General features: G+C 41.5%; 1 protein-coding gene and 1 long non-coding RNA gene across 5 annotated transcripts in view; both read left to right on the top strand.

Moving 5' to 3' along the window:
* Nucleotides 1–2,579: 2,579 nt before the first annotated feature.
* Nucleotides 2,580–5,139, top strand: LOC106567316 (uncharacterized). The gene is made up of 3 exons (XR_001320034.2): nt 2,580–2,636; nt 3,076–3,350; nt 3,816–5,139. It is a non-coding gene; the product is annotated as an uncharacterized lncRNA (long non-coding RNA).
* A 1,003-nt stretch (nt 5,140–6,142) lies between these two features.
* LOC106566941 (mitochondrial carrier homolog 1) overlaps nt 6,143–14,162 on the top strand; it is a 38,595-nt gene continuing 30,575 nt past the window's right edge. For all 4 annotated transcript variants that reach the window (XM_014135605.2, XM_045693344.1, XM_014135607.2 and 1 more), the window contains exons 1-5: nt 6,143–6,429; nt 7,052–7,136; nt 7,229–7,335; nt 7,588–7,665; nt 8,719–8,776. In XM_014135605.2, the coding sequence (XP_013991080.1) occupies nt 6,259–6,429; nt 7,052–7,136; nt 7,229–7,335; nt 7,588–7,665; nt 8,719–8,776 (499 nt within the window). In that variant the 5' untranslated portion in view covers nt 6,143–6,258. The remainder of the gene's footprint in view (nt 6,430–7,051; nt 7,137–7,228; nt 7,336–7,587; nt 7,666–8,718; nt 8,777–14,162) is intronic.

The following is a 14,162-nucleotide window of genomic DNA, read 5'->3' on the forward strand; positions in this document are numbered from 1 at the left end:
TTACGGACATATTCAATCAATCCTTATCCCAGTCTGCTGTTCCCACATGCTTCAAGAGGGCCACCATTGTTCCTGTTCCCAGGAAAGCTAAGATAACTGAACTAAACGACTACCACCCTGTAGCACTCACTTCCATCATCATGAAGTGCTTTGAGAGACTAGTCAAGGACCATATCACCTCCACCCTACCTGACACCCTAGACCCACTCCAATTTGCTTACCGCCCCAATAGGTCCACTGACGACGCAATCGCCATCACACTGCCCTAACCCATCTGGACAAGAGGAATACCTATGTAAGAATGCTGTTCATCGATTACAGCTCAGCATTTAACACCATAGTACCCTCCAAACTCGTCATTAAGCTCGAGACCCTGGGTCTCGACCCCGCCCTGTGCAACTGGGTCCTGGACTTTCTGATGGGCCGCCGCCAGGCGGTGAGGGTAGGAAACAACATTTCCACCCCACTGATCCTCAACACTGGGGCCCCACAAGGGTGCGTTCTCAGCCCTCTCCTGTACTCCCTGTTCACCCACGACTGCGTGGCCATGCACGCCTCCAACTCAATCATCAAGTTTGCAGACGACACTACATTGGTAGGCTTGATTACCAACAATGACGAGACGGCCTACAGGGTGGAGGTGAGGGCCCTCGGAGTGTGGTGTCAGGAAAATAACCTCACAATCAATGTCAACAAAACAAAGGAGATGATCGTGGACTTCAGGAAACAGCAGAGGGAGCAGCCCCCTATCTACATTGACGGGACAGTAGTGGAGAGGGTGGAAAGTTTTTAAGTTCCTCGGCGTACACATCACGGACAAACTGAAATGGTCCACCCACACAGACAGCGTGGTGAAGAAGGCGCAGCAGTGCCTCTTCAACCTCAGGAGGCTGAAGAAATTCGGCTTGTCACCAAAAACACACAAACTTTTACAGATGCCCAATCGAGAGCATCCTGTCGGGCTGTATCACCGCCTGGTATGGCAGCTGCTCCGCCCATAACCGTAAGGCTCTCCAGAGGGTAGTGAGGTCTGCACAACGCATCACCGGGTGCAAACTACCTGCCCTCCAGGACACCTACAACACCCGATGTCACAGGAAGGCCAAAAAGATCATCAAGGACAACAACCACCCGAGCCACTGCCTGTTCACCCCGCTATCATCCAGAAGGCGAGGTCAGTACAGGTACATCAAAGCGGGGACCGAGAGACTGAAAAACAGCTTCTATCTCAAGGCCATCAGACTGTTAAACAGCCATCACTAACATTGAGTGGCTGCTGCCAACATACTGACTCAACTCTAGCCACTTTAATAATGGAAAACTTGATGTAATAAATGTATCACTAGCCACTTTAAACAATGCCACTTTATATAATGTTTTCATACCCTACATTACTCATCTCATATGTATATACTGTACTCTATACCATCTACTGCATCTTGCCTATGCTGTTCTGCCATCACTTATTCATGTATTTTTATGCACATATTCGTATTCATTCCTTTACACTTGTGTGTATAAGGTAGTTGTGAAATTGTTAGGTTAGATATTACTGCATGGTCGGATCTAGAAGCACAAGCATTTCGCTACACTCGGATTAACATCTGCTAACCATGTGTATGTGTCATTATTATTAAAACATATATAAGACAGTTATATTGCAAAACATTTTTTGACTTATTGTAAAGCACGGTCAGTACCATGAAATTGGCTTGTCCCTCGGGTCAGGAGTCATGGTTTAGTGACATATTTTGAGTTTAAAATGATATTTTTCTCCCTCTTTAAATGTCATAATACAAAGCAAAGTATTATCAAATTGTATTCGTCACATGCGCCGAATACAACAACCTTACAGTGAGCCCCTAACCAACTTATTTATGAGCCCTTAACCAGCAATGCAGTTAAAAAAAAATATGGTTAAGAATAAGGGATAAAAGTAACAAGTAATTAAAGAGCAGCAGTAAAATAACAATAGCGAGACTATATACAGGAGGGTACCGATACAGAGTCAATGTGCGGGGGCACCTCTTAGTTGAGGTAGTATATACATGTAGGTAGAGTTATTAAAGTGACTATGCATAGATGACAACAGAGAGTAGCAGTGGTAGCCATTTGACTAGATGTTCAGGAGTCTTATGGCTTGGGGGTAGAAGCTGTTTAGAAGCCTCTTGGACCTAGACTTGGCGCTCCGGTACCACTTGCCGTGCGGTAGTAGAGAAAACAGTCTATGACTAGGGTGGCTGGAGTCTTTGACAATTTTTAGGGCCTTCCTCTGACACCGCCTGGTATAGAGGTCCTGGATGGCAGGAAGCTTGGCCCCAGTGATGTACTGAGCCGTTCGCACTACCCTCTTTAGTGCCTTGCTGTCAGAGGCTGAGCAGTTGCCATACCAGGCAGTGATGCAACCTGTCAGGATAGTAATTTAGTTGTCTACTTCGTTATTTAGTGGACTACTTAAAAAACTAAAATATCAAATAAATATTACAAATCATTTACGGTTGATAGCTGTCTCTCAATTTCATGTCACAGGTGTTAAAATGTATAAAAACCACCACTTTTAAAAAATGCAATATCCTTGCCAAATTCTTCCTGGGTCAAAGGTTCATTGGAGACGGGACTGTTTTGAAAAGTACATGGTGAGTGTGCACTCTCTCTTCATATGTTAACAATTTGATGATAAACTTTGTAATTTCATTCAAGGACTGAAGATGTCAATGATGTTATACAGTTTATAGTAATTATACAATTAAATTATTACAATTAAAATGATTGATAACTGCATGATTAAGTGATTTATTTACAATTTAAGAAGTGTGGTTTGAGCTACAGTGGCCGCCATCTTAGATATGCCATCTTGTCTGCAGATTTGTCACTGGTGTTATCGTCACTGGTGTTGTTCTTGCTGGTAACACCAGTGACATGACGATAACGCCAGTGACAATCAATAACACCACAAACTTTTTTCTCAATGTAATGTTTTATAAAACATTCAACAATTATATTAAAAAAAGACTTAATAGCATTTTATTACTGTTTCAATATTGTAATCACATAATATGGCTTTCCTTTTGATAGATATGGCGAAATTAGGTGCTGCTGAAAAGCAAAGACTCTACAGACAGCGCAGGGATGCTGACCCACACCGCAGAGCAGCCTACCTTAAACAAAAACCCCAGACTTAAAGGATTTAGAGATTCAAAAAAAGAAAGAGTAAGGATCTCTCAGAAAGGGAAAAAAGACAGGAGCGAAGGAAATGGCGGATCAGACAGGCAAAACAGAGAGATTGAGAGCAGGAATGACAGTGTTGACCCTCCCCCATCCACTCCAAACAGTGAACCCATGTCTGCAAGGTCAGAATTAAGACAATGTGTCTGTTGGAAGACATATGTACTCTGTATCTACAGAGTTACTTAAAGGGATAGTTCACCCAAATTACAAAATGACATATTGGTTTTCTTACCATGTATGCAGTCTATCGACAAGGTATAACAGCAAGCTATGCTTTTGTTTACCTGGCCACTGTTTCAAATGCTAATTATTTTGCATTTGTGGCCCAAAACCAAAGCACTGATTGCTGACATACCTTGTCCATAGACTGCTTACATGGTAAGGAAACCAATATGTAATTCAGATGAACTATCCCTTTAACTAGGCCTACACAATATTTCACATGGCACGAGAATTGATATATACTGTTTTAACAAGGTACGTAGTTTTGTGGATAGGTGTGACAGAGTACGATTTCATGTTTGTATTATGTTGCATGCATCTTACACTGGAAATCGAATACAATTATATATAGAACATCTTTACAGGCAATGAATCCAAGGGCGGAGAGTGCGCAGGAGAGAAGCACAGATAGGCAGAAGAAAACGTCAAGAGTTGCAAGAGAAGTTGGAAAAGTACAAAAGACTACACCACAAATACAAAAAAACGTTGTTACCGTTTGCAGGCTAAAGATCAAGACCTTGACAGTCCAAGAACAAAGACGAGAAGCACTCTACAAGGCTGACCGGCCTCTTCATCAATTAGAACAACTCGAAACTTGTGCGAAATCCTGGAGGGACTGCAATATAAACAGAAGAGCAACTTTTACATAGTTTGCACAGAACCTTACAAGAAGGGCTTCCAAGGGACTATGTGGAACTTTTTTTGAGGCCAGTCACAGAAAAGGTTCTCCGGATGGAGCGGGGGGTTCATTAGAGGTCAGCCAACCTCTTGGTCCGCCACGGGATAGACATAACGGATGCAATGTCTTTCTACAAGGAGTTTAGGGACTGGCAGTCAAATACAGTTGCATTATGTCAGCAAGGAAGAGGTGGAAAGAAAGGCACAGAAGATGTCTGTGGTATCTCTGGATACCATAAAAGAAACAATGGGAATGCACCAGGTTGTAAGTATCACACCTGGCATCCTAAAATATAGAGACATAAGTTGTCTGCCAGGCAGCGGAAGGCTTGTGGGATTGCCCATGTTATGGAATCCAAGAAGTCACCCTCCCGACAATGCCGGCTAATGGCCGTGATCTCTCACCTCCACATCAACCAGATTTCATCGATCTAGATACCTCAGCTCCACTTCGTCCAGATGTCATCGAGTCTCACCACAGTGGACAGTGGTGTATTGTGAACTATGACCAACAACCATACCCTGGCATTGTAATAGAGGTTGAAGAACATAATGCCAACAAGTTCTACTGGCCAAGCCCAAGAGATGATATCAACTGGTATGGGGATGACCAGATTGTCTGATGCCAGAGCTGCTGCCAGTGAACAAAAGGTCAGTTAAAATTTGCCACAGTGTCTGGAAGTACTTGGAGGAGCACCTGACTGCGTGAAAGTGGCAGATGTGCACTGGATACAAGTGAAGAAGCTGCCAGTAGCTAGAAAGCAATGGAGATTGGCTCAGAGATGATAAGTTATGAACGCAACACAATAGCATGGCAAAGACAAACATATCTGAAGTAAAAGTGAAGAACAATAGAGGAAAAATTCCATGAACATGTTTTACTGCAGACAAAATGTTTGTATCAGTGTGGTTAGGAAAACAGTTTTAGTGTATGTTCAATGTTTGTGTTTCTAATGTTCTAGTGGACATGTTTAATATGTTTGTATGACAATGTTGGTGTTTCTAATGTTCTAGTGGATATGTTTAATATGTTTGTATGACAATGTTGTGTTTTGAAAGACACATTTTAGTCAATAGGCTTTATCTTTTGGTCTTAATCTTTGACCAATAACCCTAATTTTATTGTTCATATTAAATGAAGTCTGAAATTATTTGTAGTAAAAAATATTACTAATAAATTGTTAAAATGTATTTGAAATAATCTTATGTTGTCATTGGTTTTACATTGTGTCACTGGTGTGTTACATTGTGTCACTGTTATTACTGTATGGCATATTGGTGCTCTGGCATCAGAGTTGCCCAATTTAATTGAATATGTTTTTTGTATCTACCTAACTGTTGCTACATTCATTAGTAAACATTTTAAGGATATCATCATTCAATTTTGATGACTCAACCTCAATTATTTCTAACGTTACAAAAAACAATAGTATAAACGGAAAAATGTCAGACAATAGAACTTTACATATGAATGTTTAAAGTACATTATTACTAATCCAAACAATTTCTTAGTATTATCATTAACCTTTTCTGTCTTTGATTATATATGCAAATTAAATACTGAAATGACATTCTAGAAAGCCTGAATTGTCATCTAAAATATAGGTAACACCAGTGACCAAAAGGCAGCACAATAATTATTTTATGTAATGTAGTAAAAAAAAAAATGTTAAGCTGGCAATTATGTTGATTTATAATGTTAAGTGGTTAACTATTATCTGACTAAGTTTTGATTTAAAAAAAAAAGTAATTACAATTTCTCAAAGTTGGCTGTTCAAAAAGCCACCATTTTCATAGAATGACCCACATATGTCTTCACAATTTCCATTTCACAATTACATCATCGAAGTTTACATGGCATGTGAATATGGGTTGATCTTCGGCAGTAGAACTGGGCTCTTTGTACTGAGCTGTAGTGTACTGTTAGGGAAATGACGCAACCCTCCCATCTGCTGGATAGAAAGGAGCATGCAGCTCATCCCTCTTCCTCAGGGAGGTAAAGTAGCCCCGCCTCTTCTGTCGTGGATCCTCGGAGGAATCACGTGACATGTTCTTGTTTTGCGCATCCCGTTCCTCGCCACAGCCTGTGGAACTGTCGACTGGACGATTCCTCTCAATATCGCCGTGAAAATGGTGACACCTGAGAACTTGTCTGGCGATACAGGTGGGCGAAGGGAGCCCCTCAGATTTGACCAGGATGCGTCCGCGACGGCCGTGGACATGGACACGGCAATCGTGCTTCTCGGAGCCGGGGTGACAGCGATCACACACCCGCTTCTGTACGTCAAACTGCTAATTCAGGTAGCTAGCTAGTTACTTACTTAGTTACTCAATTTAGCTAAATATACATTGGTTTGAGTTATTAATCATTTTTCCAGTAAGCACGAAGGCTATCACTTTGAAGTCCCACTTTCAGGATTATGATTGGGGTGTTTGAGTTTGCTTGCCGGCTAGCTAGGGAGTTTGCTGTCTAGATCTAACGTTAGCTTATTTATAAATGTTTTGGTATTTCACCCCCTTTTCCTACCATATTTCGATCATGCTAGCTTGCTAACTAACTAAATAACTAACTTCAGAGATGGCATCATCTCTAGTCCTGGCTTTGCCCACCCCCAGTCAAACCTCAAGCGTTGAGCATAGCCAATATTATCTCTCATAAGTATGTGTGTCTGGGGAGGACAGATAAAGCGAAATTGACATTATTTGCATTCAACCTTAGCTACATTTGGTCAAATTCTCTGCATGCCAGCCTGCCCTTTTCAGTACCTAACTGTCCAAGATGCCACCTCTCTGCCAACTGCAAGTGCTAAGATCCTACCACTACAACTAGGGCCTAGCTAGCTACAACAGCTATGAAAAATATATCAAAATGCTTCCCCTTCAGTATGCCAGCTTGCTTCCAGTGAGTTATGTGTGCTTTCAGATTGGACATGAGCCCCTCACCCCAACTGTTGGAACCACCATGTTTGGGAGGAAAGTGTTGTACCTACCTGGATTCTTCTCCTATGGTGTGTGAGTCTCACCCATGGGTTATCATCCTTGGTCACCCTGTATATGGGGAATAACAGTTGATAGGACTGTGATGTCTATCTGTCCACAGCACAGCACATCGTAAGGGTTGATGGAAAGATGGGACTCTTCCGAGGTCTATCCCCTCGTATAATGTCCAGTGCCATCTCCACCATGGTCCGGAGTAAAGTCAAACAGGCAAGGGAATCCTAGACCCAGAGGAGTGGTAGTTCATAATCACTCATAACTGCAACTGCTCTGAATAGGTTTTTGAAACTCGCCACTCTGGCCACAAAGTGTATAATCCAACCAATTATCGGAGCTTGCCAATATGTAGTCAGTGTCCTTATCAAATGAGAGAGACACATGTAATTGAATAATGCATTTGTGACCGTATGTGGGAAGAACCCCATATATAAGGTTATTTAAGCCCTTCTTTTCCCTCTCTAGGCCATTCCAGCAGAGCAGGCGGAGCATGTATCGAACAGAGACGACTTGAAGACCTCCCTCAGGAAAGTGATGAAAGAGGTGAGAGGTCGAAGTGTGAAAGGGAGCATAATATAAAAGTATAAAATGTCAAGTGTGTCCATGTGAAGCCAGTTGAGTTTATTAGGTTGGAATGAATTCGCTCCTTATCACGCTCCATTTTCTAGACATTCTGGTCTGGAAGTATTATGATTACGATATCCATATAATTTGTATATATATATATATATATATATATTACATACATACATCACACACACACACACACACACACACACACACACACACACACACACAAAAATATTCTCTTTCCGTGACATGGACTGACCAGGTGAATCCAGGTGAAAGCCATGATCCCTCATTGATGTCACTTGTTAAATCAACTTCAATCAGTGTAGATGAAGGGGAGGAGACGGGTTAAATAAGGATTTTTAAGCCTTGAGACAATTGAGACGTGTGTGCCATTCATAGGGTGAATGGTCAAGACAAAATATTTAAGTGCCTTTGAACGGGGTATGGTAGTAGATGCCAGGCGCACTGGTTTGTGTCAACAACTGCCACGCTGTTGATTTTTCATGCTCAACAGTTTCCTGTGTGTATCAAGAATGGTCCAACACTCAAAGGACATCCAGCCAACTTGACACAACTGTTGGAAGCATTGAAGTCAACATGGGCCAGCATCCCTGTGAAACATTTTCGACACCTTGTAGAGTTCATGCCCAGACGAATTGAGGCTGGTCCGAGGGCAAAAGGGGAGGGGTGCAACTCAGTATTTAGAAGGTGTTCCTAATGTTTTGTATACTCCGTGTGTTTATTTAAATAATACATCAATACAATACCTTTTGAATGAAAGCATGGACTTCTAATATATTTATAATACCTGTAATAAGTTATTAATAAATCCCCTCTTATGTTGCAGTTAATGATATATAACATTGTTGTGCAGTTCTATATTGCTGGTCTTATTTTTAGTGTTTGCAATAGATTCCAGTATTGCCTACTTGGTGATTTCTGAACATGTTAGATGTAGCAGTTTTGCATAGCTATGCCCACTGATACTTGGCACAGTTTGATTTCCTCTTTCTCTCACTCAAGACCTCACATGAGATGGTCATCCAGTGCCTGTCCAGAATAGCCACTCATCCCTTCCATGGTAAATCCTGGCGATTGTCTGTCTGTTTATTTTCTTTATTGGCTTGGAGTTTATAGCTTTGTTTTTTAATTCAGACTAGCTAGGTTTCCATCCAATATGCAACAGATTTTCATGCAAATATTCAAAAATCCACATAGAAAAAAATGAGAATTTTGAGAGTTTCCATCAAACTGACATGTTGTGGATAAAAAGCTGTGCGTGATGACGTAGTGCACATAAAAATCACTTTTGAGCTTAAGTTTCCAACTACCGAATAAAAATTAGAAGTTCAACGTGTTTACATCTCATTTTGAACTCTACTGATGTCTTTGTCACAAAAACTGTTGCGATAAATAGCAGTCTTGCCCAATCTGTTTTTGGCATATGCTCTCTAGTCTAGACAGTGGTCGCTGAGAAATTTGACAGGGTAGGTTATATGATGAGAAATGGATAAGAGAAAGATTATTTTTATTTGATAATAAAAGCCCAGCAACGATTATCATGTCACCAGCTTTCAAATAATACCCTCGATATTTATTGAAAATTTGAATCTCATCACTGTGCACTTTTAACTACAATATGAGGAAGTTCATCATAGCTTATTTAATCTGCCTATAAACTCTTCACGCTTTTTCCACATCGTAGTGTGCTATAGTCTACAACGTAACATATCATCACGAGTCCAAGTTTACTTCAACATTATGGTTATTATATACACTGCTCAAAAAAATAAAGGGAACACTAAAATAACACATCCTAGATCTGAATGAATGAAATAATCTTATTAAATACTTTTTTCTTTACATAGTTGAATGTGCTGACAACAGAATCACACAAAAATAATCAATGGAAATCCAATTTATCAACCCATGGAGGTCTGGATTTGGAGTCACATTCAAAATTAAAGTGGAAAACCACACTACAGGCTAATCCAACTTTGATGTAATGTCCTTAAAACAAGTCAAAATGAGGCTCAGTAGTGTGTGTGGCCTCCACGTGCCTGTATGACCTCCCTACAACGCCTGGGCATGCTCCTGATGAGGTGGCGGATGGTCTCCTGAGGGATCTCCTCCCAGACCTGGACTAAAGCATCCGCCAACTCCTGGACAGTCTGTGGTGCAACGTGGCGTTGGTGGATGGAGCGAGACATGATGTCCCAGATGTGCTCAATTGGATTCAGGTCTGGAGAACGGGCGGGCCAGTCCATAGCATCAATTCCTTCCTCTTGCAGGAACTGCTGACACACTCCAGCCACATGAGGTCCAGCATTGTCTTGCATTAGGAGGAACCCAGGGCCAACCGCACCAGCATATGGTCTCACAAGGGGTCTGAGGATCTCATCTCGGTACCTAATGGCAGTCAGGCATTTCTGGCGAGCACATGGAGGGCTGTGCGGCGAGCACATGGAGGGCATTTCTGGCGAGCACATGGAGGGCTGTGCGGCCCCCCAAAGAAATGCCACCCCACACCATGACTGACCCACCGCCAAACCGGTCATGCTGGAGGATGTTGCAGGCAGCAGAACGTTCTCCACGGCGTCTCCAGACTCTGTCACGTCTGTCACATGTGCTCAGTGTGAACCTGTGAAGAGCACAGGGCGCCAGTGGCGAATTTGCCAATCTTGGTGTTCTCTGGCAAATGCCAAGCGTCCTGCACGGTGTTGGGCTGTAAGCACAACCCCCACCTGTGGACGTCGGGCCCTCATACCACCCTCATGGAGTCTGTTTCTGACCGTTTGAGCAGACACATGCACATTTGTGGCCTGCTGGAGGTCATTTTGCAGGGCTCTGGCAGTGCTCCTCCTGCTCCTCCTTGCACAAAGGCGGAGGTAGCGGTCCTGCTGCTGGGTTGTTGCCCTCCTACGGCCTCCTCCACGTCTCCTGATGTACTGGCCTGTCTCCTGGTAGCGCCTCCATGCTCTGGACACTACGCTGACAGACACAGCAAACCTTCTTGCCACAGCTCGCATTGATGTGCCATCCTGGATGAGCTGCACTACCTGAGCCACTTGTGTGGGTTTTAGACTCCGTCTCATGCTACCACTAGAGTGAAAGCACCGCCAGCATTCAAAAGTGACCAAAACATCAGCCAGGAAGCATAGGAACCGAGAAGTGGTCTCTGGTCACCACCTGCAGAACCACTCCTTTATTGGGGGTGTCTTGCTAATTGCCTATAATTTCCACCTGTTGTCTATTCCATTTGCACAACAGCATGTGAAATTTATTGTCAATCAGTGTTGCTTCCTAAGTGGACAGTTTGATTTCACAGAAGTGTGATTGACTTGGAGTTACATTGTGTTGTTTAAGTGTTCCCTTTATTTTTTTGAGCAGTGTATTTGTAAATATATATATATATATATTAACAATGCTAAACATACACATACAAACGACAACATACAGATGCTCACAATCATCCACAACATCACCCCTGCCACGACACACCTGCTCACAACATCTCCAGCGCCTGCATCGCTCTCCTCCACATGGCCTAAAACTGCACCTTTTGTTTCTCTCCGTCGCCCACGCACTTTCAACATTCCGATAAAGCATTTGACCTTTCCATTGTGTTAATGATGGAGGATTGGTTGATTTCCAGTTAAGTATACGTTTTTTCAATATGATTGACGAGAAAAATATCATCCAACCCATCAGGTATCTCACTGCACCATCATATGTCTTGTCTTGAAATATGCAGACAGACGGATTAAAAGTCAATTTACATTGTAACACTTCTGACAGCCAACTTTCTGACTCCGCCCATAACTATGGACTTTTTAACATTGGCACAAGATTATTCAATTTATTTAGATCTGCTTTCATATTGTTGAGTAATGGGATAAAGTTATCTTTGTATGTTTGTTGTAACTTATTAAGCATCCTAAGTATTTGATATTTTGTGTGGTCCACTTAAAGGATTGCTGTAGATCATGAGTTATTATTGTTCTTATTGCCATTATAATAAAACAATTCCACGTAAATGTTATATCCTGAGCATTGAGCTGCCAATATTGTTCAGGTGTATCGGGAGATCATCTGCAAATAAGATTTGTTTATATTCATATTTACCAATACTGATACCTGTTATGTTTGGGTCCTGTCTAATTATTTCTGCAAGCTGTTCAATTGCCAGTGCAAACAGGAGGGGGAGAGAGGATATCCCTGTCTTGTGCCCCTTTCTAAAACAATTTAATCAGATAATGTATTATTTGTGTATATTTTTGCTTTCGGACATTTGTATTCTATTTTATTATATTTATTATTTCAGCTGAAAAGTTGAAATAATAAATGTAAAAATTCCAAAGTTTTGAATATAAAAAGCCATTCAAGATTGTCGAAAGCCTTTTCAGCACCAATGGCCATTATTGATAAATCTATATCTTGATTTTTTTGTGTCTTGTGTTAAACTGAAACACGTTCTTGTATTTGTTTTGTAGGTGTCTATTTTTAATAAACCCTGTTTTATTGATACAGTGCATTCGGAAAGTTTACAGACCCCTTTACTTTTTCCATGTTACGTTACAGCCTTATTCTAAAATGGATTCAATTGTTTCTTTTCCTCATCAATCTACACACAATACCCCATAATGACAAAGCAAAAACAGGTTTTTAGATATTTTTTGCAATTTATAAAAAATAAAATGGAAATATCACATTTACATAAGTATTCAGACCCTTTTACTCAGTACTTTGTTGAAGCACCTTTGGCAGTGATTACAGCCTTGAGTCTTCCTGGGTATGACACTACTAGCTTGGCACACCTGTATTTGGGCTGTTTCTCCCATTCCTCTTTGCAGGTCCTTTAAAGCTCTGTCAGGTTGGATGGGGAGCATCACTGCATGGCTATTTTCAGGTCTCTCCAGAGATGTTCAAGTCTGGGCTCTGGCTGGGCCACTCAAGGACATTCAGAGACTTGTCCTGAAGCCACTCTTGCGTTGTCTTGGCTGTGTGCTTAGGATCGTTGGTGCCAGGTTTCCTCCAGACGTGACGCTTGGCATTCAGGCCAAAGAGTTCAATCTTGGTTTCATCAGACCAGAGAATCTTGTTTCTCATGGTCTGACAGTCCTTAAGGTGCCTTTTGGCAAACTCCAAGCGGGCTGTCATGTGCCTTTTACTCAGGAGTGGCTTCCGTCTGGCCACTCTACTATAAAATCCAGATTGGTTGAGTGCTGCTGAGATGGTTGTCTTTCTGGAAGATTCTCCGATCTCCACAGAGGTGACCATCAAACCGATGGTCACCTCCCTGACCAAGGCCGTTCTCCCCTGATTGCTCAGTTTGGCCGGACGGCCAACTCTAGGAAGAGTCTTGGTGGTTCCATTTAAGAATGACGGAGGCCACTGTTCTTGGGGACCTTCAATTCTACAGAAATATTTTGGTACCCTTGTCGCGGCAGGCAGCCTAGTGGTTAGAGCGTTGGACTAGTAACCGTAAGGTTGCAAGATCAAATCCCCGAGCTGACTAGGTAAAACATCTGTCGTTCTGCCCCTGAACAAGGCAGTTAACTCACTGTTCCTAGGCCGTCATTGAAATAAGAATTTGTTCTTATCTGACTAAAGGTAAAATAAAAAAACCTAAAAATACTTTCCGAATTCACTGTATGTATCTGCTAAGACTTTTGCCATTTCTATTGGTTATGAGCTTTCTTAATTTTCTTCTCAAAATGTATTACATTTATGGTTTTGTAATCAGCAGGGGATTATCCAGATTTTCCTGGTTTTAATATATACTGAACAGAAATATAAACGCAACATGTGAAGTATTGGTCCCATTTTATTTCAGCTCTTTTTATTTCAGACAAGATCCTGGAAATGTTCCATATGCACAAAAGTTTATTTCTCTCACGTTTTGTGTACAAATTACATCCCTGTTAGTGAGGGGGGGTGGTGCTGAGGAGTATTTCTGTCTTTAATAACCTCTCTGGGACATCCGCGGTACAGCCAGTGAAATAGCAGGGCTGCAAATTCAAAACAACAAAAATCTCATAATTCAAATTTCTCAAACACACAAGTATTATACGCCATTTTAAAGATAAGATTCTCATTAATCCAACCACATTGTCCGATTTCAAAAAGGCTTTATGGCGAAAGCATAACATTAGATTATGTTAGCACATCACCTTGACAAGAAAAACCAAACAGCCATTTTCCAAGCAAGGAGAGGCGTCACAAAAACCAGAAATACAGCTAAAATGATTCACTAACCTTTGATGATCTTCATCAGATGACACTCCCAGGACTCAATGTTACAAAATACATGTATGTTTTGTTCGATAAAGTTCATATTTATATCCATAAACCCCATTTTACATTGGCGCGTGATGGTCAGAAAATGTATTCCCACCAAAACTTCCGGTGAATGAGCACATCAATTTACAAAAATACTCATCATAAACGTTGATAAAATTTACAAC

Source organism: Salmo salar, chromosome ssa13, assembly GCF_905237065.1.
Source record: "Salmo salar chromosome ssa13, Ssal_v3.1, whole genome shotgun sequence".
Taxonomy (NCBI): Eukaryota; Metazoa; Chordata; class Actinopteri; order Salmoniformes; family Salmonidae; genus Salmo; species Salmo salar.